General features: G+C 38.9%; 1 protein-coding gene across 1 annotated transcript in view; it reads left to right on the top strand.

Annotated features, from left to right (window-relative positions):
* DCDC1 (doublecortin domain containing 1) overlaps window positions 1-25,879 on the top strand; it is a 380,146-nt gene that overhangs the window by 46,307 nt on the left and 307,960 nt on the right. The window contains exons 5-6 of the mRNA XM_037040449.1: window positions 5,407-5,618; window positions 22,119-22,212. Coding sequence (XP_036896344.1) covers window positions 5,407-5,618; window positions 22,119-22,212 — 306 coding nt within the window. The remainder of the gene's footprint in view (window positions 1-5,406; window positions 5,619-22,118; window positions 22,213-25,879) is intronic.

The following is a 25,879-nucleotide window of genomic DNA, read 5'->3' as shown; positions in this document are numbered from 1 at the left end:
AGAGCAGGAAGGAGGGGTCCAAGCTGAAAAAAGCTTCCTCGGATAGGTGACTTCCACATAAAGTCTTGATGAATGAATAAAAATTTATCTTAACTATACTTTGAGTTTATTCTAGTCCACATCACTCCTTTTAGACCTCCGTTTGCCAACAAGTTTTCCTTGGCAAGTTTTCTTCTTTTCTTGAAGAAATTCTGTGCCATTGTGGTCAGTCATCCATGACTGACAATCCTAGTGGTAGATCAATCCTATTTAAGTTCATTCTGGGGAGAGGTAGGGAATAAAGATGGTAGGCACATACACACAAGCAATCAAGTTAATTTTGCACAATTGGTATGTTATGAAAGCACATAAAATTGCTATCCACTGAACATTCGAATGCACAGGAAGAGTTTACATCCAGTAACTGTATTACGTGTAGCGAACTTGTTTATACCCTGGAGCAAAGTAATAAAAAATGCAGGCTTGATTCTTGCCTTCTACAGGTTTAAGTATGGAAGCAAAAATAGGATATATACTTACACAACCTTTACATAAAAGTTCCCGATGGTTTATGCTCTTTCCTTAGTACCTAGCACAGTGTCTGGCATGTGGTAAATTCTCAAGGTCATTGCGGGCTGGAGCAATAAGGGAAGGTCTTAAACTGGATTTTTGAGAAGGCCTTGAGTCTAAATAGGTAAAGTTAAAAATAAACTGGGAATAATGAACAGATTGGCTTTACACCAGGGTGGGATAAAATCAGGAAGTTTGGACAGTGGCGGGCTGTTCGGAAACTCTTCTGTTGGAAATAAGTTTGAGGAAAGGGGCTTTGTGTTTTCCTTATCCCTTGCACGTGGTCTGGCACATAGGGCTCAGATGGGCCCTGACGGACACAGACAGACAGGCTGACCGACTAGTGGAAAGCTTCAAAAGCTAGCTCCAGTATCTTTCTTTTCAGGCAATGACAGTTCAGCTGTAATTGGGGTATAGAACGTCAGATGTCACGGAGGAGGGTCAAGTACAAGTGGAAGTTCTTGTGGATGGTAGGAGGCCCAGAGAGAAATGGGCCAGTGGGACCAGATGGGGTGGGAAGGAATGACGACACTTTTAATAGTACCATGAAGAACAAATAGCTGAGAGTTCAGTTTCCCTTCTTTAACTCTGTCTGGGATCACCTTCCCTAGAAGCGGAACCTGAGGTGGGGAGTTTTATGCAAGGGACTTAGTAAGGGGAAACCCTTGGGAATCGAGTGAGGGAAACAGTGTACAGTAGAGGAAGAAGCTTGGCCAAGCCCAGTCTTGAGATGAGATCTAGCTCCAGCCCACAGGGGGAAACACCCCACAGAGCGGGGAACGCACCACGAAGAGCTGCCCCTCATGGAGGCAAGGAGACTGGCTGCTGTGTCCCCCAGTCCATCAGTCGCTGGCTGTGGGCTGCATCGCTAGGTAGGAGGGAAGCACTCATCACCTCACAGGCATTTCCTGGCGAGGCAGCTGGCTCCTTTCAGCTCAGGCTGGATCTCAAGAGAAGGATGAAGCTGTGAGGCATTTGGTGGCTGGGAATCATCGCATCTGGAGTTTGGGTGTATTAGCCCAAAGAAAAAGGACTATGAGGGATGAAGGGCACACCACCAGTGTTGTCTAGACTGTGCTGTAGCCTGTTCTTCAGACAGTACCCTGCTGAGGAGCATCTGATCACTTCTCATCCCTCCCAGAATAAAACCCAAAACCTTTATCCCGGCCTCCACAATCTGGCCCCTGTCTACACACAGACTTTATGTTTTCCTTCTCACACACGCCAAACTCACTCTCACCTCAGAGATTTTGTGCCTGATTTTTCACTCTGCCTGAAATCATCTTCCCAGATTTTCACGACGGCTAACTTTTCTTTTCTTGTTTTTTTGAAGATTTTATTTATATTGTTTTTAGGGAGAGGGGAAGGGAGGGAGGGAGGGAGAAAGAGAGAGAGAAACATCAATGTGTGAGGGAAGCATCGATCGGTTGCCTCTTGCATGCACCCCAAGTGGGAACATGGCCTGCAACCCAGGCCTGTGCCCTGACTGGGAATTGAACCAGCAACCTCTCACCTTGCAAGACAATGCTCCACCAACCGAGCCACACCAGTCAGAGCTGATAGGACTAACTTCGCATCACTGGGGCCTTTCTACGCAAATGTCAGCTGTTGGAGGCACCTTTCACAGTCTGCCTCACCCCAAGAGGCTGTGATCTGCACAAGCTCTTCTGTCCTGTTCACAGCTGTCACCCTGGTACATTGATGAGTGGACACCCAACAAGTATCATTGAATGAATAAGCAATTGGCTGAAGAGAAGTTAACAGGAGTTAAGGGATCAAGACCTCTCTAAGCTAATGGATAACAGTGATAAAAATAAGAAATGTGAAGTGTGTATCAATTTGTGTGGGAAAATATGAAATTTTAGGTTTATTGAATTTGAGATAACGGCAGAAAATATATGGTGAGACAGAATAGCACAGTGAGTAGGGACACAGTTTCTAGAACTGAGTTCACAGCCCAGTGCTGCTGTGAACTAGCTGCAAGATTGTGGGCAGGTTATCTGTGTCCTCACCTCTAAATGAGGATAATGATATTACCTACCTCGTAAAATTGTTTAAAGGACTACATGAGTCAATACCTATAATCGTATAAAACAGCATCTTGGTAATAGTAGGCATCATTTTTAATGGAATTTAAGGAGTTTTACCTATAAAAGAGATAGTCAAGGCCACGCTGGCACTAGGGTGAGAGAGTGAAGCACCATGGGACAGAGTCTAAGGAGACGCTCACTCTGAGGGTCGTCTACTTGCACTGCCTTGAATTTTGGGCTCTTCACTGGCCTCACTCCCATCCTGGCCCTTTTCCAAGTAATAAAGGGAGAGAAAGTCCTGTTGGGCAAGATTCTCTAAATCTGGGCCCTGTACCACCTCCTCCCTCTGGCCTTGGTTTCCTGCTATTGCGAATGTTGGGTCGCCCCACTGTCCATTGGTTGCTTCTGGGTCTTTCCCATCACCTCGATAACCAATTCTCTGTAGTCAGTCCCCTTCTGCTCAAGTGCTCCTAGGGGACTGTTTTTCTGGATGGACCCTGACTAATGTAATGATTGATGGACTCTAGTGTTTCATAGTCCACGTAGGATTCCAGGGACATGGGAGAAAAAGTGAATATTTATGGAGTAACTTCAACGGGTTAGGTCCTTTACATAAAATATCTGTCTCATCAGGTTGTGGACTGGTACTCACTAGGCATTTTGTAGCTGTTGTAGGTACTCAGAGATGTACGGTGGGATCACTCGTCTAGGGTCACTAAATAACAGCTGAGATTCAAATGTAGTTTTAAGGTTTATGACCTTTCACTATTCCAAGCCTCTGGGTGGCATTCAGATCGTAAACTTCTATCATACCACAAGAATTTGTGAACTTTTATTCCCCAGTGAGAGCTTTTTAAATTTTATTTTCAGAGGCTCTAGTAGTTTTCCCCTCCTCCTTCTGCTCTTCCTCCTTTATATATTGTTATGAAATACACATAAAAATTTAATCAGTTTAAAGCAAACAATTCACTGGCATTTAGTACATTCACAGTGTTGTACAGCCACCACCTCTACGCAGGTGCAAAACATGTCCCTCATTCCAGCATAAAACCTCTTCCCCATTAAATTTCTTCTCATTCCCTCATTTTCCTAGCCTCTGGAAACCAACTGTCTGTATTCTCTTCTGAATATTTTATATAAAAAGAATTAGTATATTAGCTTTTATGTTTTCCTTCTTTGATTTAGCGTGTTTTGAGGTTCATCTGCATTGTACCATGTATCTGTTCTTTTACTGCTAAATAATACTCCGTTGCTTATATGTGTATACAAATTTTCATATTTTTACATTCAACTTGTTTATTCATTTGTTCATTGGTGGGTATTTGGTTTCTACCTTGGCCATTGTGAATAGTGTTGTTTTGAACGTGCGTATGCATGTTATTTAGTTAAGTACTTGTTTTCAATTCTTTTGGGTGTGTATAAACTCATTAACTTATAGTTTATAATTCTAATCCTAGTTCCTACCAATTTTAGATTACAAAATGACAAGATAGAACAATGAATATCTGTAAAAAATGTTTTGTCTTCTTGAAGGCTTATGGGTATCTATAGTTTAATTTCATTTATTCTTCAAATTTTACTCATATTTCTGCCTGTAGGGCATGCGTGCATGTACATTGGTGTGAGCATGTGTGTGAGAGAAAGGCACCGAGAAATCAAGAAAGAGGTCCAGAAAGACAAGTGTTTTTATTTTTAAATATTTAATGTAGCCATTCTCAGACTTGAAGATTGTTTACAGTGATGTCATTGTATTTCATATCAGCACTAGTAGGTTTTTTGTAAAGTACTACTTCCAGTTCACAGAGGCCATGCTGCTTTCAAGGTACGTGCTAGTAGAGAAGTGTGATTTGGAAATTTTGGACAAGCAAATGCTGCTATTTTCAGTTATATAATATAAATAAATGTTTTATACACATAAACTTTATTCCTCTCATTAGGATGTATAAAAACAGATGAGAGTGATCATTGCATTTTTATGTTTATGTGAAAATGAAATATAACCTAAAATAAATGGAAAACACAAGTAAAATAAATAACTCAGGTGTGAATCGTTTACTTATGAAGCGAAGCCCCTTGAAGAGAAAGGAATGCGGACAGAAACGTAGCCTGCCACATACCACCCTTCTTTTCTCCCCCTCACGTTTTCAAAGTCATACGTGGGGATTCAGTTGCTCTCCCATTAACACTGGTGGGAGTTTTGAAACTGAAATTCCTGCACCCATCTCTGAAAATGTACAGGTCAAAGTGAACTGTTTATTGAAAACGAATTTTCAATTTTTAATGAACTAGTTTGAATCTCTCGCCAGAAATGTCCTAAAAGGCACCTTTGTTCTAGTCATAAGGGAAGAATTATGTGTAAGATTACTATTTGGAGGTGATCCTCTTTAAAGCAACATGGATAATAAATTATATTAAAGAGAAAAGTTTGTTCTCCCACCCTAACAAACACACACGTTCAGGACCCCGGCTGTTGTGTGGTGAGCAAAGGGCCGTGGACCCTTTCACTGGACCCTCTCGGCCCAGTGTCTGATCAGGGGTAGAGGCACGCGAAGGTGAATTTTAATTAGGACTAAATTGTGGTACCACTCTTTCATACCCTGAACATCTGTTCCCTTCAGAAATGATGATTTATGCGGGCTATCAGAGCAGACAGCTTGCTACAGCTTATGTCACGGTGAGTGGGAAGCTGGTGGTAGCATTTCAGAAAACCAGCATCCGAATGGAGACTGGCCAGTGTATGTGATATTGGGAACAGGGGGAGGGGAAGCATGATGTGTCCAGTTTTAATTTTGAAGCCAAATATTGACTTGACTTTAAAAAAATTCTCTTCTAGACCATCTGTTGTTAATGAAGAAAGTAACTTGGACAATGAATGGGCTGATGTTTCCTACTGAAGTCGAAAAACGGAAAACCAAGCCTGTTCTTTCTAACAGAATGAAGAAACTTACGGGGAAGACCTCAGTCCGAATTCTGTTCTTTAAGAACGGCCTAGGGCACGATGGCCATGAGATGGCAGTGGGAAGGGAGACGATGAAAAAGGTAATTCTGTACCAAAGATTGGAGTGTAAGTGACATTTCAAAGTTGTAATGGCTTTTGAAATGTGCTGTTTTTTTCCTTCTAAATATCAATGTTGAGTAAAAAACTGAAATATTATATAAAATGTTTAGAAGTATACCTATTGTAATAACAACATAAATTATCTTATAAAGCAACACTATTTCAGGAAATCAGTTGGCTAACATAGTTGATTACAAGATTTCATAGAGTTTTTAGACTGAAGCCAATCTAACCTAGCTTCAAAACTCCAATCTGCAAATAAATAAGACCTAGAAACACTCCTGTTTCTTGAAAGAATTAGTAAAGTGCAAAATAACTAAGATTCAGTTAAAGTATACATACATATCCATATATTTTAAAGCAAATCTGATAGGCCTGAGACAAATCATTTAATGATCAGGCACACTTTAAAAAGCAAATTTTCAAGTGTTACTTGTTATATAAGTGCATGGTTTTTAGAAGGTGCTTATATCTTTCAGATCATTGTTTATATTAAAAAAGGGGGAACTAATGAGAATATGAAAAAAACCTTTTTTTACAGATAAAGAATTTTTGAACCAATCTTAAAGCAGCCTAATAATAATGCTACTATGTATTAAATATTTATTACAGGTTAAGATATAATGAAACTGTTTAGGCTTTAATCCTGGCTTCGTCTTTCACTATTAGGCTTGGATAACTTACTTTCCGTGAGCCTCGATTTCTTCATCTAAAAAATGGCGTAACGATAATGCCTGTCTCATAGAATTGGTGTTCAGTGTGGTATCATTCAGAGACAGCAATGCCTGGCACTCAGAGAGTTCCCAATAAATATTTATCATTCTTATATTCAGTACTCATAAGTATACATCTAATAGATATAAATTATTTTTCTTACTAGTGGGAAATCTTTATTATAAATCAAGATGGGTATAAATCATTTTGTTATAGCCAATTCTTTTTAAAATAATTATTGCTTGAAACAGGTGAACAGTTAACTAGATGCTGGAAATTTTTGTCACTAAATACCTTTTTTCCTCATTTCCTCATTTTTGTGGTATGTTATAACCACAACCGGAAAAAAGCATTTACTGAGAAGCTGGGAACCCAGGTTTGATTTCCTTCTTATCTATAGGTTTGGATTATAAGTAAAACAAGGGATGTTACACACCAGAGCAAATTGCTAAGGCAAGTTGTAACCATCTTCCTCGGAGCTTTGGAAAAATAGAGGAGATGGACCCATCTCTAGGATTGTTCAAACGCAGTCAGTCATGGAGGTAGAAAGCCAGAGCAGATAACCTCTTGAGCTCCCCTCAGGTCAGTCTCTGTACTTCTGGGCCTTGGTGATAAAACTGGGGTAATAGTCACAGATGACATGTTCTATGATGAAAGGTTGAGTGTAGATAAAAATGTCACTGCTATTTTGCTTTTTCGCTATAGAGAGCAATTTATTTAAAACTGGATGATCAAGAAATTCTTCAGCTTATTTTTTTCTTCTTACAGTTTGTAGAATTTAAAGAAATTTTACAATTTATAAAACTCAGGGAATGAGTCAGTATAACTGTATTTGTCCAATTATCATTTGTCCAGTTATCATTTAAGAATGAGGTAAAAGAGAGGCGGCCTTAGGTGTCATAGAACCCTTTGGAGGGAAAAAAAGTAAGGCTAGGTAATTATTTGGTAAATAAAAATTTAAATTTTGAAAGCTTTGTTGATAGTCACAGGATAATGCTCTATTTACAGATTTAATACCAAATTAGTAATAGGTACAAAAAGGTGGGATACTCAGAGGAGGAATACAAATCGTTTTCTTTTTTATGATAACACATTAGGAATATTGGGACTAATAGCTATTTTTAGAGAACTAAAAGTCTTAAGCAGTAATTAGGTTACTTAGAAGTTTCATATAACTGAGTAATGTAAGAAGGAAGTAGAATGTTGAGGACTGTAATACAAGGAAGGTTATTGCCGTGGGACGAGAAGGGAATTATTGAAGACGGTTGGTGAGAGAAGGCAGTTAAAGCATGAAGGCCTCCCCTGAGCTCAGGATGAAGCCGAGGGGAAATGACCGAATTTCAGTCATAAATGTGAAATCAAGAAGAAAGCCATTTGCTTTAGGAGGTTCAGTAAGTAAGAAGTTTGAAATGAGGGCCACAGGGACATATTTATTCACTAAACTTTGGACTACCAGAACTACGGGCCATTCTTTGAAACATGAATTAGGTGGTTTTAGAATTAGTTGTCATAGTTTGAGTAATCATCCATCACTGTTGGGTGTATGCTAAACATATCTATCTGTGGGTTGAAAAGGGTGTGAAGAAAACTTCGTGGGTACAAGATGTAAAGTAAATGGAAGCGGAAAATACCTGTTTGAGATACATACCTTTTAAAGGTTAGCATTGTAGTGGATTTCCTCTTATCTCTTAGAATCTTTGTCAGAGGAGTGGTAGTGAACTGTGTGGATTTTTGTGTTATCCAGAATAGCATCTCTTTTATGAGAAATACTTATTTTTTCTCAGCAGTTGATAATTTCATATATACATAGGAATATTTGTTTCTGCATCATTTTATATGTACTATCACTAATAGCATGGGATTTCATTGGTGGAGGAGAACAATGAGAAAGATAATGGAATAAGTGATAAAGGGAAAAAAGCTGAAAAATGACTCCTGCCCTCTCCTCCAGTTTGAGCTGTTTGTTCCTGTGATGTTCCTTCCCCATCAGCCCGGGGGGTGATTGTCTCCCCTCTGTTCTTTCTCTTTGTTCCCACGTGTGCCTCTTTCTTCGTGTACTTTATCTTGCACACATTCCGGTGGCTTTTTGAGAAAGAGAACATGGGAGATAATTTTTTTTGAGATTTGGGGAAATGATTCCTTCCACTAAACACTAGAGATATTGTTCCATTGCTCCTTGCTGGTCTCCAGTGTTGCTGTTGAGAAGTCGGGTACCACACCTTGTCTTTAGTAGATGACCTGCCTTTAATGTTTCTTCTCTGAAAACATTTAAAATCATCTCTTTGTTCTCAGAGTTCAGAAGTTTTTCTAAGATATGCTAGATACTCAGACTAAAACTAGATACTCAGACTAAAACTAGAGACTCAGGTCTCATGTTTCTTTTGTGAGTCACTTTTTGAAAAATTTTTGGCAAATTTTCACTTTCTGTACTTTTTCTGTTCTAATTTTATGGAACTCTTCTACTCTGATTTGTTGTATCTTTTGAACTCCTGATTTTTTTTATCTGAGAGATTTCCTTATCTTTACCTTCCAGTCCAATGAACTTTTTTTTTTTAACTTCTGCTCCCTGGGTTGTGTCTGTTTTCTCTAAGTACTTGCTTATTTCATTCATTTGAGTGTTTGTTTTTGTTCTTTCCTGTTGCAGGCTTTTCTTAAAGATGAGTTAATCCTCCATCAATATTTAAAGTGAAGAGCTAAAAGCTCATTGAAAGGCTCTTGACCGCAGGTGTGGCAAGGGAAGGTTGGATTTCATCAGGGAGCACTTTAAAGGCCAGGCCTTATCTTGGAGGTTGGGGAAGGTCCCTAATTGTCTGTAGCTTTTTTCTTCAGGGCTGATTAGTTTCACCACGCAGAATCTGCCAACTTGAGAGTTAATAGCCAAGTGGTGAAGGGGGCTGGCTAATAGTTGCACTTTCCACATGTAGGTTTTAATTTAATTTCCCTCTTTTTAGTAAGATACCATCACCCTCTGGCCTGGTGCTGCTGATTCCAGAGTTCCTCTGATTTAGCTTTTGAAGTTAGCTCTGATTTAGCTTACAGAACAAATCTCCCGTCTTCTCTTCGGATGGCAGAAATCTAGGTGCCTTGAATGCTTGATGTTGGGAAAGGGTTTGGGAGTTTAACTGCTTTTTATAGAAACAGTCAACTTGTTTTCAGCTGCACTTGTTAGAGGTAACAGGTGGCTCAAATTTCTGAGCCTTTCTGGGGTTCGGCAGTACAGGGCAAGTTCACTCTGCTAGCTTAAGTTTTGACATTGCTGGTCTGCTAAATCATTTACCACTTAATTATCTTCCCTCTGACTTCCTCTATCACTGGTGTCTATTTTCTGATTCTCATTCTCTCTCTCCCACGTCCATCTTGTATTTAACATTGATAAAGCAGGGTTTTAAGGGAAAAAGATAATTTTAATATCCCATTCCTACCTTAGTGGGTTGTTTTGCCCAATCTCTTGGGGTTTGTACACCTCACTTTGGAAAAATGAATGAGAACAGAATATTCCCTTTTGTTGCCGGAGGGCAACATATACTCACTGCAGGCAAAGGTCTGCAGTGTTTCCAAAGGATGACCCACAGCACAGCTGTGTCAGAATCACCTGGACTCTATGTCCAACGTTCGGGTGTCCGGGCCACACTCCAAACCTGTTGAATTAGGACTCTCTTTAGTGTGGGGCCTGGGAGTTTGAATTTTAACAAATGTCTCCAGATGAATTCTAGGCTGACTAAAGTTTGAGAACTCTTGTTCTTGTGTTCTAAAAACTTCAAACTTACTAATTCATGGAAATTGTCATGGATTTCTTATTTGTTCTCTACTACTCATGGGGTTTAAGAGAAAGAAAATAAGCTGTGTGACAGAGAAAAGAGGTTATGGGAAGTTAGATCACTGATTGCTAGATTAGAGCTGGTACGGGTAGTCGAGAAACCAGGAAGAGAAGACAGTCTGCAAGTTACAGGAAGGGAGTGGCCTACGGGCGGCAGGTCCAACTCAGAGAAGAAGCAAATATTCCCTAATGTTTGTTTGTAAGTGCATTTCATTATAGTGACTTTTCTCTGTTATTACTGGAAAACCACATAAGTATTTAGGGAATTACTCATATATGACTCAAGATGTAAATACAAAATAGACTTTTTTAGGTGTTTTTAAACCAGAGGAAAATCTAGACATAGAAATTGATGACAAGCACATTAATAGATGCTCAACATTATTACTCATTAAAGAATGCAAATTAAATCCACCCTGAATTACCATAACACATACATTAGATATGGCTAACATTTAAAAAGAATGGTGATACTAAATACTGTAAATCTGGGTATTATAAATATTGTAAATAGTGAAAGTCTAGGGCTCCTGAAAGTCTTACATATAGCTAATGAGAGTGTAAAATGATACAGGCATTTGACAAATGAGCCTGGCAACTTCTTTTAAAGAAACACATACTTACTGTACATTTTAGCATTCCTTTTCCAGGTACAGCAAACCCTCACTTAATGCTATTGATAGGTCCAGGGACTTTAAGCAAAACTTCCTCTAATGAAAACAGTTTTACCATAGGCTAGTTGATATAAACAAGAGGTAAGTTCTTAGTGCATCTCATCCATGTTATAATGTTGAATAAAAGTATGTTATTTGAGGACCTGTTGTATTTACTCAAGAGAAATAAGACATGTCAGCACAAAAGACTTCTAGGCGAATGTTCAGAATAGCTTTATTCATAAGAGCCCCAAACTAGGAACAACCCAAAAATGTCCATGAATAAAGTGAATGGATAAACAAATTGTAATATATTCATACCAATGAATACTCTTCAGCAGTAAAAAGGAAAAAAACACTGTGATAAAAAGAAGCCAGAAGTACAATATTACATGCTGTCAGACTCCATTTACATGAATCTGCAGGGCAGACAGTACAGTGGATGCCTGGGGCCCTGGGTACTGAACTGTGACTGGGAAAGAGTGCTTGGAACTTTGAAGGGTAAGGGAAGTATTCTGTATCTTGACTGTGTTGGTGGTTACACAGACACCTTTTTCTACCTGCACCGAATGGTGCACTGAAAGTAGATACAGTTTGTTTCATGTATATTATATATCAAAATAGAGATTTAAAAAACAAACAAAAATTACAAGATTAGAATTATAAAAGTGTAAAAGTAATCTGGGCTATTGAATTCTTATTTTGTAGAATTAAAAAAAGATTTGATTTTTAGAGAGAGGGAAAGGGAGGGAGAAAAAGACAGAGAGAAATATCAATGTGCAAAAGATATATAGATCGTTGCCTCTTGCACTCCCCCAGCCCAGGACCTGGCCTGCAACCCAGGCATTGCTCTGACTGGGAATCGAAACAGCAACCTTTGGGTTTGCGAGATGATGCCCGACACACTGAGCCACATCAGTCAGGGCTATTTGATTATTCTTAAGGGATCAGTTAAGGATAAAATATCCAAGGAGTGTGTACTGATAGGTTGTTTAGAAAAATATTCCTTGGTTATCTACCTCTCATTCACATTTTTTTAAAGATTTTATTTATGTATTTTTAGAGAGAGGGGAAGGGAAGGGAAGGAGAAAGAGTGATGTGCGAGAGAAACATCAATCAGCCGGTTGCCTCTCTCACATGACCAACCATAGACCTGGTTCACAACCTGGGCACGTACCCTGACCGGAAATTGACAGGCTGTCACTCAGTCCACTGAGCCACACCAGCCAGGGCTCGTTCACATTTTAATAATAAAATGCTAGAACACCTACATTTCAAATTCACAAGATATGATTGCTTTTACAAATCATAGTCGTGTTTGTTACTAATAAGAGGAAGTAACTCAATTTGATGTGCATTCTATCAGCTACTTTTATGAGAATAAGATAAATACCTGGCTAGTAGATTTATCTCTAGGATTTATTCAGAAAAGTACCTTTAAGCTATTTAATAAGATGAGTATAAATTCAACCTAATCTCCTGGCATCTTCAGGTTAAAAATGATGATCATAATTTTTATTGTAAGTCATTTTAAAATGTTGACCTTAGCCAAGGGTTATGCCAAGTACGTTTTATTACATTTTAGTTCTTTGAAAATTCCTAATGTATTGTATAGTCTTTTAGTTGTTAGCAAAAGAAAAAGTCTATGAAAACAAATTCCCTTTCTGAAAATATTCATGATAAATTGTAGTTCGTTTTTACTAGACAAATATAATTAATTGCCCATGGTAAAATATTTTTAGTACTCCAGTGATTTAATTTTATAATTATCCATTTTCAAAGTTTTTAGCTTGCTAAATTTCTTCAAGAATTCTTCGGGAGGTTCTTAATTTAATGGCTTGCTTCTTGGGTTTATATAGTGAATAGTTACATTTTCTGTACAAATACTTATTAAGTTAGCTGGAGCAACTTTTCTCATTTGAAGAACCTGGGCCAGTTTTCTGTCTGTCGGTTAAGATGACACTATCTTCAAATAACAGAAAAATCCTCATTTAAAAAGACTTCAGTAAAAAGAAAGCAAGAATTCCAAAGATAGGGCAGATCCACACATAGTATGACAGGACTCTAGTTACATTCTCTATAATGTTTTATATTTTGTGCTCTCTTGTACATTGGTTAAAGGATGGCTGCTACGTTGCCAAGTACAACTCTGTCCAGAAGCAGAAAAGGGTCATTTCTTCCATGTGACTGAAGAAGCCTATTTTAGAAGCCCCTTCTCATGTCTCATTGGCTGCAACTAGATTATGTATCCATCCCCAAACTGATGAGGGACACAGGGCCATTATACTTAACTTAGATCAATCAAGAAAGCTGTAGTGTTCCTCTGTAAAAAGGAGCAAGGGCGAACCCCTGAACAAAATCAGGAGAGCAAGGATGAGGTAGAGGATGGGTTTGGGGAAGGTAACCAAGAAAATTGGTATAAATGTGAAGAGATTTTAAAATTTTATTTCCTAAGGACAGGATAGGGTCAATGGTCTGGTACTAAAAAGAATTTGTTTTATTTGAAAAACAATTTTTTCCTAGAATTACAAATCCTTTAGTTATAGCATAATTTTATAAAATCAGTCTGGAATTCCATTGGCTAGATTGAGTAGACCCTTAACAATATAAAATTTATGATGAAATCAATGTAAATGAGACATAATTTGTATTCACTTTTACTTATTGATTAATTCATAATATTTTTATGACTCCTTATGTCTGCCGAGCACCTGGATAGAGCGGAAGGTGGAACCAGCCCTGGGCCTCCGTGTTCGCAAGGAGTATTTAGCCTCGTGGTAGAAAAAGGCATTTGTAAAATAGCCACATTTTTAAGTATGGAGTAGGTGGCACAAGAATGTCTTTCTGAGAAGTGATAAGCAGGGTTTCTCTGGGTACATATGAAAGGTGTTGAGGATGGTAACCTTTGCAAGCAGAGAGCTCAGCATGTGACAATACTCCACAACCAGAGTGAGTTGGATAAATTCCACAAATCGAAAGGTGAGTATGTGAGGGAACAAGTGGCCCTGTAGGACAGGTTAGTGACTTTTGCCCATTTCCTTACAAAGAGCAGTGAGAAGTATAAAGGTTTTAGCTAGGAGTAGAAGGAGAAGGTAAACCAGACTTATGTTTTGAGCACTTTGGTGCTCAGTGGGGAGCAAGTTGGTTGGGCCAGGTAGATGCAGGGAGACTGTCAGTTAACTGCTGCCCGAGTCCTGCACGAGTCCTGGTGACAGTAGCTTGGACTCGGGTGTGGCAGTAGAAACGGAGACAGCGGATGTCTTTGTAAGATCTTTTTTAGAAGATAAAATCAACAGACCCTGCCCTGGCTGGTGTAGCTCAGTGGATTGAGTGCGGGCCTGCGAATCATATGATTGCGATTTGATTCTCAATCAGGGCACATGCCTGGGTTGCAGGCCAGTTCCCAGCAGGGGACACATGAGAGGCAACCATACATTGAAATTTCTCTCCTATCCTTCTCTTCCCCTCTAAAGATAAGTAAATAAATAAATCTTAAAATAAATAAAAATAAATTTTAAAAATTTTAAAAAATCAACAGACCCTGATAATCACTTGGATACAAGGGGTGAGGGACACTGAGATGTTAAGAATATTAAGGATAAGTTTTAAGTTTCTGGCTTGCACTCCTGGGTGGATGGAGGTACTTTTCCCTAGAAAGATACAAGAGAAGACTGAGCTTAAAGGGGAAGAGCTGGGACTCGGGGGTTTAGTCTTGGACGTGTTGATTTTGAGGGATCCCTGGTCTGTTTAAGTGTAGATACTGAATAGGTATTATTATATAGTCAGAGCTCTGATGAGAGCTAAGGGGTAGACATATCATTTGGAAAGCTGTGAGTATGTAGGGGAAGAGGAAACCCTGGGGCCCTGACTAGGTTGCCTTAAGAAAGAAACTACAGCAAGGCAGGAAGGAAGAGGGCCAGGACTGATTTTGTAGAACTCAAGTGAATGGGCCTCTGAGGAAGACAGAAAACCAGGAGGGAAATTTAGTGGATCGCCCTATTTCAGAATTTAAGGGAAAAGAAGTTTAAAGGAAAGAGGAAGTGGTCAAATGTTATTCAGAAATCAAAATAACTGATAATTAAGAAAATGTCCTTTGGATTTGGCAACATGATAGTCTTTGTGCGAGTTATTTCAGTACACTGATGTCATAAACCAGACTGGAGTGGCCTGAGAACAAGGGGGAGGGAAAGAGATGGAAACAAAGAGCATGCACAGATGTTTTCAAAGGCTTGGTTGTGAAGGGCAGGAGTAGCTACAGCGAGATGTGGAGTATGGGAGGGTTTGACATTTAATGTAGAGAAGACTTGGTCCTGTTTGAGTGCCAGTGCGAAAAAGTCCTAGTGGAGAAAGAGAAGTTGAATATATAACACATAGGAGGGAAAAATGTGTAATACCTGCTGCTTTAAAAGCTGAGAGCAAAGGTAATCGAAAGCACAGGTGGAATATGAGCCCCAGGTAGGAGCAGGGACTCCTATAATATAACTAGAGGGAAAAAAGAGAGGGCAGGTGTTGAAGTAGCTTTGGGGGCTTGAAGATGAGGCTTCAATTTTCTCTCTGACATAGGAGGTCATGCCATCTGCCCAATATAAAGACAGAAATAGGGGAGGGGAAGCTGAGTTGGGGGACAAACAGAGTGGAGATGGTTTGATACATTCATTACGGTGAGTGGAAAAGAGATTTAACAAAATAAATGAAATGTAAGTGACTGGGATGTATTGAGGCAACATGGAAGTTGGTGGCAATGAATAACAGTAATGCCAATGTGTTCATTTATGTGCCTTTCTCCAGGAGCACCAGGCTTCTTGGTGTGTGCACAGAGAGTAGATGGTAAGAGTCACTCCAAGTTAGGATGTTCGTGGCGAAAGCGATCCATGAATGAGAAAGAATGACTAGAGTGAGGGAAGATGGTGCACTTGAACATCAGGAACCCCAGGGAGACAGGGTGTGCTTGTTCGTTTGTTTGTCCTGTTTGTTCAGGAGAAGGGTTGAGGAAAAATTATCTTAAAAAAGTAAGTAACACCATTTTCCAAACTGGAGGTTGTATGATATGAGAGAATGATTTCATGAGAGAATGAAATCGCACCACTTGAGAGGGTCTGGGGAGAAATTAGTAGTGAACTCAGGAGAAAGCCTGGTTTCTTTTAAAAGAGGTTGACTAGTCAATTTTGTCAAGCAGGGGAAGTATTTTCAGAATACACAATGGAAAGTTTTTAGACATGGGTAAAGGACTTGAGGCTGATGTACCGAGGACAAGAATATGTAGAACTTTATGTGAGTCATGATGCAGTAGACCAGGAGTAGGCGGACTCTCTGTAAAGGGCCAGAGACAGTAAGTATTTTTGGTTTTACGGACCCCAGGGTCTCTGACCTCAGGGACCCCAGGGTCAGCTCTGTGGCTATAGTGTGAAAACAGCCATAGAAACAGTCAATGAACATCATGGCTGTTTTCCAACAAGACTTTATTTATGGGCTCCGAAATTTGAATTTCGCATATGGTGACAATGTGACAAAATATTATTTTTCTTTTTATTATTTCTTAACAGTAAAAAAATATGCAAATAATTCTTAGCTCACAGGCCGTATTGAAAAAGGCTGTGGCCAGAATTAGCCCAGGGTGTGTAGTTTCCCAGCCCCCTGCTGAAGAGAGCATGTAGGGAGGTGCACCTCGGGGCTTAGACGGCCGGGTGTTGATTCATGAAAACATGTTAAAAGATCCCTAGGTTCTCTATCTTTAAGGAGGACAACATCATTGAATCTGATGGCTTGTTGATGTGGCTCGCTTGGCCCCCAGTGGTGCTGGGCTGAGCATACTCTCTCCCTTGGATGGGGAGTGACAGACCGAACCCAGACCACCTCCACGGTGGCCACGCCAGGAACTGCAGGTGGCACCAGATGTGCCCATGGCTGGAGGTGACGCCCAGAACTGTAATCAAATAGATTAAACTAGAAAGGGTTTGTGGAAAATCTCTTCCCAGGTGCTTGTCAAGAAGAGCCTGGCTCTACAGCATGGTGATTTTAAATTTCGGTATCAGAAGGGTTCTCTGCAACCTGAACTATAAGAAATTGATGTAATATGAATTTGTGAGAGTAATATTTTTAACAAGTTTCACAATTACAGATTAGTGGAAATGGCTTTTAATTAACCTGAATATTACAAGAAGATGGCTCCATTAGATATTTTTCAATTGTGAAATATCAGAATGACCTTGTAAGTATAGGCTCCTTTCAGGGCTTTTCATAGAAACTTATATTAATACTAATTCATACCAGTGATAATTTACTCCAAGAACATGACTAGTGAAGACTGGCATTGCTTAAACACTGCAAGGATCTTATGTTGTGAAAGTAGGAGAGAGTGACAGTGTTGCTGATGCATTATTAATTTCTACTATCTGATTTTCTAATGACCATTTTAAAACTCATTTAACTCTTTAAACCTGGCTCGCACAAACATTTTTATTGATGTTTTAAAACAATGAAAAAGAAGTCCTTGACTTAGGAAACCATGTGATTTTTACTTGACTGACCTAAGACTCAAAATTAGCAATATTTGAAGTAAAATTTCAAATCATTAAGATTTTAAATGAGACTTCTGGACAAGATGGAGGCATAGGTAGACACACTGTGCCTCCTCACACAATCAAAATAAGGACAACATTCGATTCCCAGTCAGGGCACATGCCTGGGTTGCAGGCCAGTTCCTGGCAGGGGACCCATGAGAGGCAACCATACATTGATATTCTCTCCCCCTCTCCTTCCCTGCCCCACTAAAGATAAATAAATAAAATCTTAAAAAAAATAAGGACAACAAATTTAAAAACAAAAAACCAACCAGATCTGACAGAAAATTGAACTATATAGAAGTCCGACAACCATTCATCCAGACTGGTAAGAGGGACAGAGTCGGCGGTGGCAGCAAGGGGTTGAGGTAGGAAAAAGCGGTGGTTGGCAGTCCCAGGTACAGGGTGGCAACAGGTGGACCCAGTGAGGGTGCAAGGCAGCTGGCTGACCACGGTCACACATTTGCACACAGATAAATCAGGTGAAACAGGCAACAAGACAGACTGCACAACACAGGAACCCAGCAATGGGAAATAAAGCCTAAAAGCACCGATTGGAAAAACTTTTGGGGGTTGAGGTGCTGGCAGAGACTCCCAGCCTCACAGGAGAATTTGTTGGAGAGACTCACAGGGTCCTGGAATGTACACAAGCCCACCCACCCGGGAACCAGCACCAGAAGGGCCCAATTTGCTTGTGGGAAGTGGCAGAGGGGACCAAAATTTGAGAGAGAATGGAGCAAGTGCCATTGTTCTCTCTCTGACCCTGTGCCCACATACAGTATCACAACCCAGCAACTGAGTTGCCCCGCCCTGGTGATCACCTAAGGCTCCACCCCTCATACATAACAGGCACGACCAGACCCACCCCCCCAAATGGCTCAAATGGAAGAACAGCTCAAAGCCCCAGAGCCAATACTTTTAAGCGACCAAGAGATAGCCAACCTATTGGATGTACAGTTCAAAGCACTGGTGATCAGGATGCTCACAGAACTGGTTAATTTTGGTTGCAAATTAAATGAAAAAATGAAGGCTACACTAAATGAAATAAAGGAAAATGCATGGGAAACTAATAGTAATGGAAAGAAAACTGGGGCTCAGATCAATGGAGTGGACCAGAAGGAAGAAAGAAACAACCAAACAGAAAAAAAGGAAGAAACGAGAATTCAAAAAAAATGAGGAGAGGTTTAGGTACCTTCAGGACATCTTTAAACCCTCCAACATCCGAATTATAGGGGTACCAGAAGGGAAAGAGGAAGAGCAACAAGTGGAAAACTTATTTGAACAAATAATAAAGGAGAACTTCCCTAGTCTGGCAAAGGACATAGACTTCCGGGAAGTCCAGGAAGCTCAGAGAGTCCCAAAGCAGGTGGACCCAAGGCGAAACACACCAAGGCACATCATAATTACATTACTCAAGATTAAAATGAAGGAGAGAATTATAGAAGCAGCAAGAGATAAGGGGATAGTAACCTACAAAGGAGTTCCCATCAGACTGTCAGCTGATTTCTCAAAAGAGACCTTACAGGCAAGAAGGGGCTGGAAAGAAGTATTCCAAGTCATGAAAGGCAAGGACCTACATCCAAGATTGCTTCATCCAGCAAAGCTTTCATTTAGAATGGAAGGGCAGATAAAGCACTTCTCAGATAAGGTCAAGTTAAAGGAGTTCATCATCACCAAGTCTTTATTATATGAAATGTTAAAGGGACTTATGTATAAAAGAAGGTAAAAAATATGAACAGTAAAAAGACAGCAAACTCACAGTTATTAACAACCATATCTAAAACAAAAGCAAACTAAACCAACAACTAGAACAAGAACAGAACCACAGAAATAGAGATTACATGGAGGGTTAGCAACAGGGGAGTGGAAGGAGGAGAGAGGGGGAAAGGTACAGAGAATAAGTAGCATAGAAGGTAGATAGAAAATAGACAGGGGGAGGGCAAGAATAGTATGGAAAATGTAGAAGGTAAAGAACTTAAGACACATGGACATGAACCAAAGGTGGGGAATGTGGGTGGGAGGGAGTGTGCAGGGTAGAGGGGAGTGAAGGGGGGAAATGGGACAACTATAATAGCATAATCAATAAAATATATTTAAAAAAATTTTAATTGAAGTACATGGGACAATCTACATAGCTCATATTTTAGTTAGTTTAATTAGTAAATTATAACTTTGGAGAATATTTAGGTATTTGAACCTTCACCAGTAACTAGGGAGTATGAAGTGTACAAAGGGGCTTCACTGCACTTTTAAATAATAGATTTGCAAAATTAAGAGATTGAAAACTAAAGACAAAATAATTAAAAGATCGAGAAAGTGGGGAATCTATGGAAGGGGCTGCATCTGGTTAGGGACTGTGGGAGCAACTATAGATCCTTAATAGTTTCCACAGATGACTGGCGAAGGAAGAATGCATACTGAGTTATCTCCCTTAAGGATTTCTGTCAATGAGGGTAGCCGTGCTGGTGAAGGGATAAGCTCTGGGCACCAAGTCATATGGGAGAAAGTGACCAGTGGGAGAATTTTGCTAGTTAGAGACCATCTGTGTTATTCAATAAGTGCTTACAGTATTAGAAGGAAACAATAAGGGTGGATCCTATGCTATTGTCAGTTAATAGGTTCCACTCTCCTTTCTGCCTCCAGTCACAAACAAAACTCCAGTCTATTCTCCTGATACCTTCCCTTGCATATTTTGCATATTGCTTTTCAAGCGTGTTTAGTAAATGCTTCAGTTCATGGGCTGGTTTCTATAGGGCTGAATTAAGATTCACGGGAAGGGAGTCCTATGTGACCTTGCGTGTAGCAGCCACTGGAGAAGTTGACCCAGGAGAGTGGGAGGGAGGCAGGAAGACTGATGTTCAGCCTTCAGAGAGTCCCAGGGTTATTACCTTGTTGGGTAGCAAGGACCAATCCCAGCCAAGGGGGCTAGAGAGTGGTAGGCACAGTGACATCACAGTAGCTGTTCCAAGTTAGGGAGCATCGTGTCTGACTTGTGAGGACACGTGGCACTGGTCAGGAAGTGGACTCCTGCATTGACACACTCCAAGTAGGCAGATCGGAGGTCAGTGGATGTGCCCCCCGTGACAGCGTGCAGAGTCACATGTGGAGGACATGGTGAGTATGTTGTTACTTAACTAGGTAGAGCACTGATAGTGGGAACATTTCTATCACAAATTAAAGGCTGCAAGATTATTCCTACAACTTCATCCTTAATAATCACATACAGATACGCCTTCCTGATTTTGAGAAAAACAGCCGTAGTACATAGTTTCCAAAGAGTTGCCCAAAGCTCTGGATTGCAGCTCGTATGCAAGAAGCACACAATGTGCTGAATGCCCGTGGGAGTGTGTGGCACGTGGGGACAGGGTTGGTCATGTGTAGGGTTAGAATAATGGCTGAGAGCATCTCATACAGTCCAGTAAAGGCCACTTGATTAAATGAAATCCGTCCGTTAAATATTTGCCTTTTAAATGCAACAAAGCACTTGATGCAGGAACTAGATAAGCCAGATCAGTCACGATGTTTGACAGCAGTTCTCCAAACTGAAGAGAAAGTACGACTTGGCCTCAACGTACACGTTAAATCATTTAAATATGTCCATGTCACAAAGAAAATGAGTTTCCTTTGGTATGACTAGGATTACAGGCTTCACTCTTATAGTGGGGATGAGAGTGGGCAGAAATGGAGAGAGTGGTATCAGCAGTGGGAAGATGTTCTTTTCACCAGATGATCATATAGTGAACATTGTCCTTCAGTAGTTCTCGGTTATCCAAAACCAATGGTATATTATAGCACTGTATAGTGAAAATTGAAAACAAAGTACTCTCAGTCTGGATTTGGAATATATTATGTACTTTTAAGTGAATGGGGGCAAGTTCATGTTTTGGGAGTCACTTCAAAAATCTTAATGAAACCTGCCCTAGATTAACTAATAGTTTCTACCCTCCTTGTTACTTTTTCTCCCCTTGGGAGTAAAACTGTCCCTCTGGCTGATGCCTGAGTCTCCCCTGATGTTGGAAAGGTGATTGTCACACCTTTATAAAGGCTACATGGAGAACAAGTGGAGACATTAAAATGTTAAGAAAAGAGCTTTAGAGTATTAGAAACAATGAAAAGTAAAGTTCTTGAGACTCAGGCTCATGGAAACCTTGATATATGGTTTATTCTGTATTTTTAGAACCTGAATAACATAAATATCGAGGTGAACTGTGATCAGACTATATTTAGAATTTATTAGGAATACAGTTATTCCTAATAACTAATCATAATAATACAGTTATTAGTATAACTAATAACTAATCATAACTAATACAGTTATTCCTAATAATTATCATAATAATAACTATAAGAATTTAAGCTAAAGAGAGTACCTTAAAACCTAACTTAAAAAGTGATGTTCTCTTATTGTAAGATTAATGGAAAATATAGAAAATAGCAAGAATAATATAAAAATCCACAAGATTTCTACCATTTATTAACTGGTGTGTAACCACATTTTAATACTTGTATTTTCTTCCTTTTTTATTAACATTTGTGTGTTTTTAAAATATAATTGGCATCTAACAATTTTAACTACCTTTTAATTTCATATATTAGAAATATTTTATAAATTATTAAATTTTATTTTATAACACAACTGTTAATAACCATGTAGTGTAAAAACAACTCTAAGTGTGTATTTAATTTAGCCTGAGCTTATTGTCATAATTTATTTATTGAGCTTTTTTTCCTTTGTAGGTTTTAGATGCTTGCACAACGAGAATGAACCTAAATTCACCAGCCAGATATCTTTTTGATTTGTATGGCCGAAAAGTTAAAGATATTTCAAAAGGTAAGTGGCAAAGATTTTGCAAACTATATGATGATGTTATGAAAGGTATTCATATAATTTTGTTTTTACTTTATACATTTAAAAGGAAAACAGATATAATAAAAGAGCTTAACATGAATAATATATCTTTCTTAAACAAAGGGAAATCATGAAAGGGCATAAAAATGTTGAGAACCTTTTATTTCATCATACTTTAGTCCACTTGGGCTACTGTTTATTTATCTATCTATCTATCTATCTATTTATTTATTTTTTGCAGTTTAATCTTATACCTTGTTCTTTTTTTTAATATTTAATCTTTTCTTTCTTGTATTCCCAGCCCTGCCCCCCATTTAATCTTTTTTTAAAATTTATTTAATTATTTTTCAAGTACAGTTTTGTGGATGGGATGGGAGTAGTAGTAGTATTTATTTATTTTTTTAAATTGTTGTTCAAGTACAGTTGTCTCCATTTGCACCCCGCCATGCCCACCCATCCCTGCCCCCCACCCGAAACGTCCCATAGACCGAGTGGCTTAACCAACAAGCATTTATCTCTCTCAGTTATGGAGGCTGCTGCTAAGATCAAGGTACCAGTAGGTTCCGTGTGCTGAGGGCCTGTTTCCTGAGTCTCCTCAGTGCGTCTCTATGTGGTGAAGGGGGCAAGGGTGGTTTCTGGGGTGTCTTGTAGGAGGACATTAATTCCATTTGGGAAGGTCTCCACCCTCATAACCTAATCACCTCCAAATACCATCTCATTGGAGATTAGGTTTTAACATGTGAATTGGCAGGCAGGGGAACATGCGCAGTCACTCTATAGCACAGAGCAAGCTTAGATTTTTAAAAAAATGGATGGGTATTTTAACCCTAGTAAACTGTAACTTAATAAACAAAAGTAATTGATAAATTTTCATAATTTAATAATTTCTTTGGTATAAGCTTTCAAAGGAAAAATGAAATGTTGTACTACTATATGGTCAGAGGTTTTAAAAAATATTTGGACTAACTTCTAGAAGTTTTTTCAGAAATTATGATATGTGCTTTAGCACAATTTTATTGTATATTTTGTCAAAATATGAGATCCATTTTTATTTCTTAAAGGCACTGATTTTCCAGTCTCTGAAAGCAAAAATATCATGAATTCCACATGTGTGCTAGTATTAAATTACTATTAATAGTAATTTACTATGATGACTTTACTTTTTAAAAATTTATTTTTATTACTTTAGTAGTCATCACTATTATTTAAATAGTGCTACTAATAACACTGTGAAATGTGCCGTTGTTATGAGCCTCTCACCTCACCGAAACCTTAGCCCCAGGTGCCAGAACCAAAACACAGGGTGGCATGCTCTCACTGCGGCACAACTGGAAGTCACTGCAGGATGTGGCTGTACTGGGTACCCCTTTGTGTCCAACATCCTCTCTGGTTCCCTTCAAAAGCAAACTTTCCTGGCTTTCTCATCTTTCATTAATACTCTTGAGTGATCACTCTGATATTTTGATACTTATTGTTTGTAACTTAAATTTATTTTCTAAGGATCATATATATATATATGTGTGTGTGTGTGCATATAGAAAAGAAATCTATTTTTCTTAGTTATTTTCAATATTTACAATTAGGGGTTATTTTTAATATGGGGTTTTCAATCTGAAGATTTCAAAGCACCTATAGACACTTATCATTATCTAGGAGCAATAGATAGTTATTTGCTTGTAAGATATAAGTAATTCAGGGAATCATTTCTTATTTTTCTTTTCTGAGGGGTGGGGAGAGTATCATTATTAAAGATTTTTTTGTTTTTTGCATTTTTATTCCCTTCCCCATCATGCTGGCTAAACTCCTTTTTATGATCAAAAATATTTTATAATCACTCTTAAACATATATTAATAAAACAAATAAATAGCTTATTTTGTAAAGATCCTATCTAGCTTTGAACTATTTCCAGCTCACCTAAAATTTTAGATTTGAGTTAATTGCTAGAATTGAAACCTATAAGGAACTCTGGTTAGGATCAAAGATTCCTTTTTGGAAGTTTGATCCCCCCCGCCCCCAAATGTGGTGTTACATAATGGCTCCACAGCGCAGAGTGTCTCTGACTCTGCAGTGTGATACTTCATGGATGCCGGAGCTACTCACATTCAGGCCTCATGCTTCATGTGTCCAACAAGTGTGCTATTGTCACATTTTAATGTGTGCCTTGCCCTGTCTTTGTGCATACTTACAAAAGCTCATGCCTGCTGAAATTAGCCTGTGCGACTACTAACATGTGGAAGCATAACAAATTCACTGGACTTAAAATACAAAGAAGTTAATCCTATTGGAGGAACTTCCAGTCTGTAGCATCCTACTCAGTGTTCAGTTTTTGCATTTCTTTTTTCTTTGTTAGTGTGATTTTGCACTTCACATGATTGCGATCCCTGAACTTTTATGTTTGATGGTTTTCTGAGCTTCAACTTGGCAAAGAACAAGTGTTAAGTGAAACTTATCTCTTAATTTAAATGAATAAATGCTAATACTCTGAATTGGTGTATAAGGGGTTTTTTTGGTATGTTTTTGTATTTTGGGTTTTTTTTGCTTGCTTGCTTGCTGTGCTTTGGATCAGAAAACGTCATTTAATAATGTTGAATGTTAAGATCACAGCAATTATTTTTTATTTTTAAGCTTACATTAGAAGTGTTATTGTAGCAAGGACTAAAAGTAATGGATACACGCAGAAAATGTATCATCTATCTGTTGCTTGTTTTTTGGAATTAGATATAGTTTCTTTTTTGTTGTTTTCTGTCTTTTGTATTTTTAATATATAATATTTATTACATTTTTATTACTATTTAGCCCCCTTATGTCCCCCTACCCCCAGCAATCACCACACTGTTCTCCATGCCCATGAGTCCCTTTTCCTTGTTGCTTAGTTCCCCAACCCCTAACCACTCCCCACCCCCAGTAGCTATTATCCGTTCTCCATCTGTGAGTCTGTCTTTGGAATTAGATATACTTTCAAGTTTTCCTCATATGCTTTGAGAAATGAACATATTGGATATGACATAAAATGACTTTTACTTTATCAAGTCTGGTAAAACCTTTATAACCCCATAGGATTTGAAAATTGCTTATAGTTTTAGATCTCTAAATAGAAGATTTGAATAAAGCACTATATTTTGTTTTGTGTGGAAAGGTTCTTTGGTTGTGGCTCCTGTGTAGATCTCTTCTTTCTCTAGGAGAAGACAACCACCCATTGTGTAAAGAGGCTATGTTCCTGTATGTGGTGAACATGCTAGTATGACATTTCTGCTGGGGCATAATACATGCATTAAATACACGTTCTGCAAAATCGCTCCCACCAAAATAAAAGGGTTATGGATAAAATGGAGTTGAGGGAGCGTTCAAAATCTACGTACCTTTAAAACCAGAATACTAACTAAAAGTAGTAATCATTAACCTAGGACATAGTGTAGTCAGCCTGAGTAGGCATCTGAGTGCTGCTTCAGAGGGTGTTAAAGCCGCACAAAGCGAATACTAAAGGGTGAGACACGGCAGGTGGAAAACTACTTGGAGGACTGGTCCAGTGGGGCATTCTTTTCTTTTCTTTTTTAAAAAACCTTTATTTAATTTTTTGAGAAAGGGGAAGGGAGGGAGAAAGAGAGAAAAGCATGGGTCTATTGCTTCCAGCCCAGGGACATGGCCAGC

This window comes from Sturnira hondurensis, unplaced genomic scaffold (genome assembly GCF_014824575.4).
Source record: "Sturnira hondurensis isolate 20B ecotype Veracruz unplaced genomic scaffold, ASM1482457v3 Scaffold0002638, whole genome shotgun sequence".
In the NCBI taxonomy this organism is placed as follows: domain Eukaryota; kingdom Metazoa; phylum Chordata; class Mammalia; order Chiroptera; family Phyllostomidae; genus Sturnira; species Sturnira hondurensis.
The sequence above is the reverse complement of the archived record's forward strand: the minus strand, read 5'-3'. Positions and strand labels throughout refer to the sequence as shown.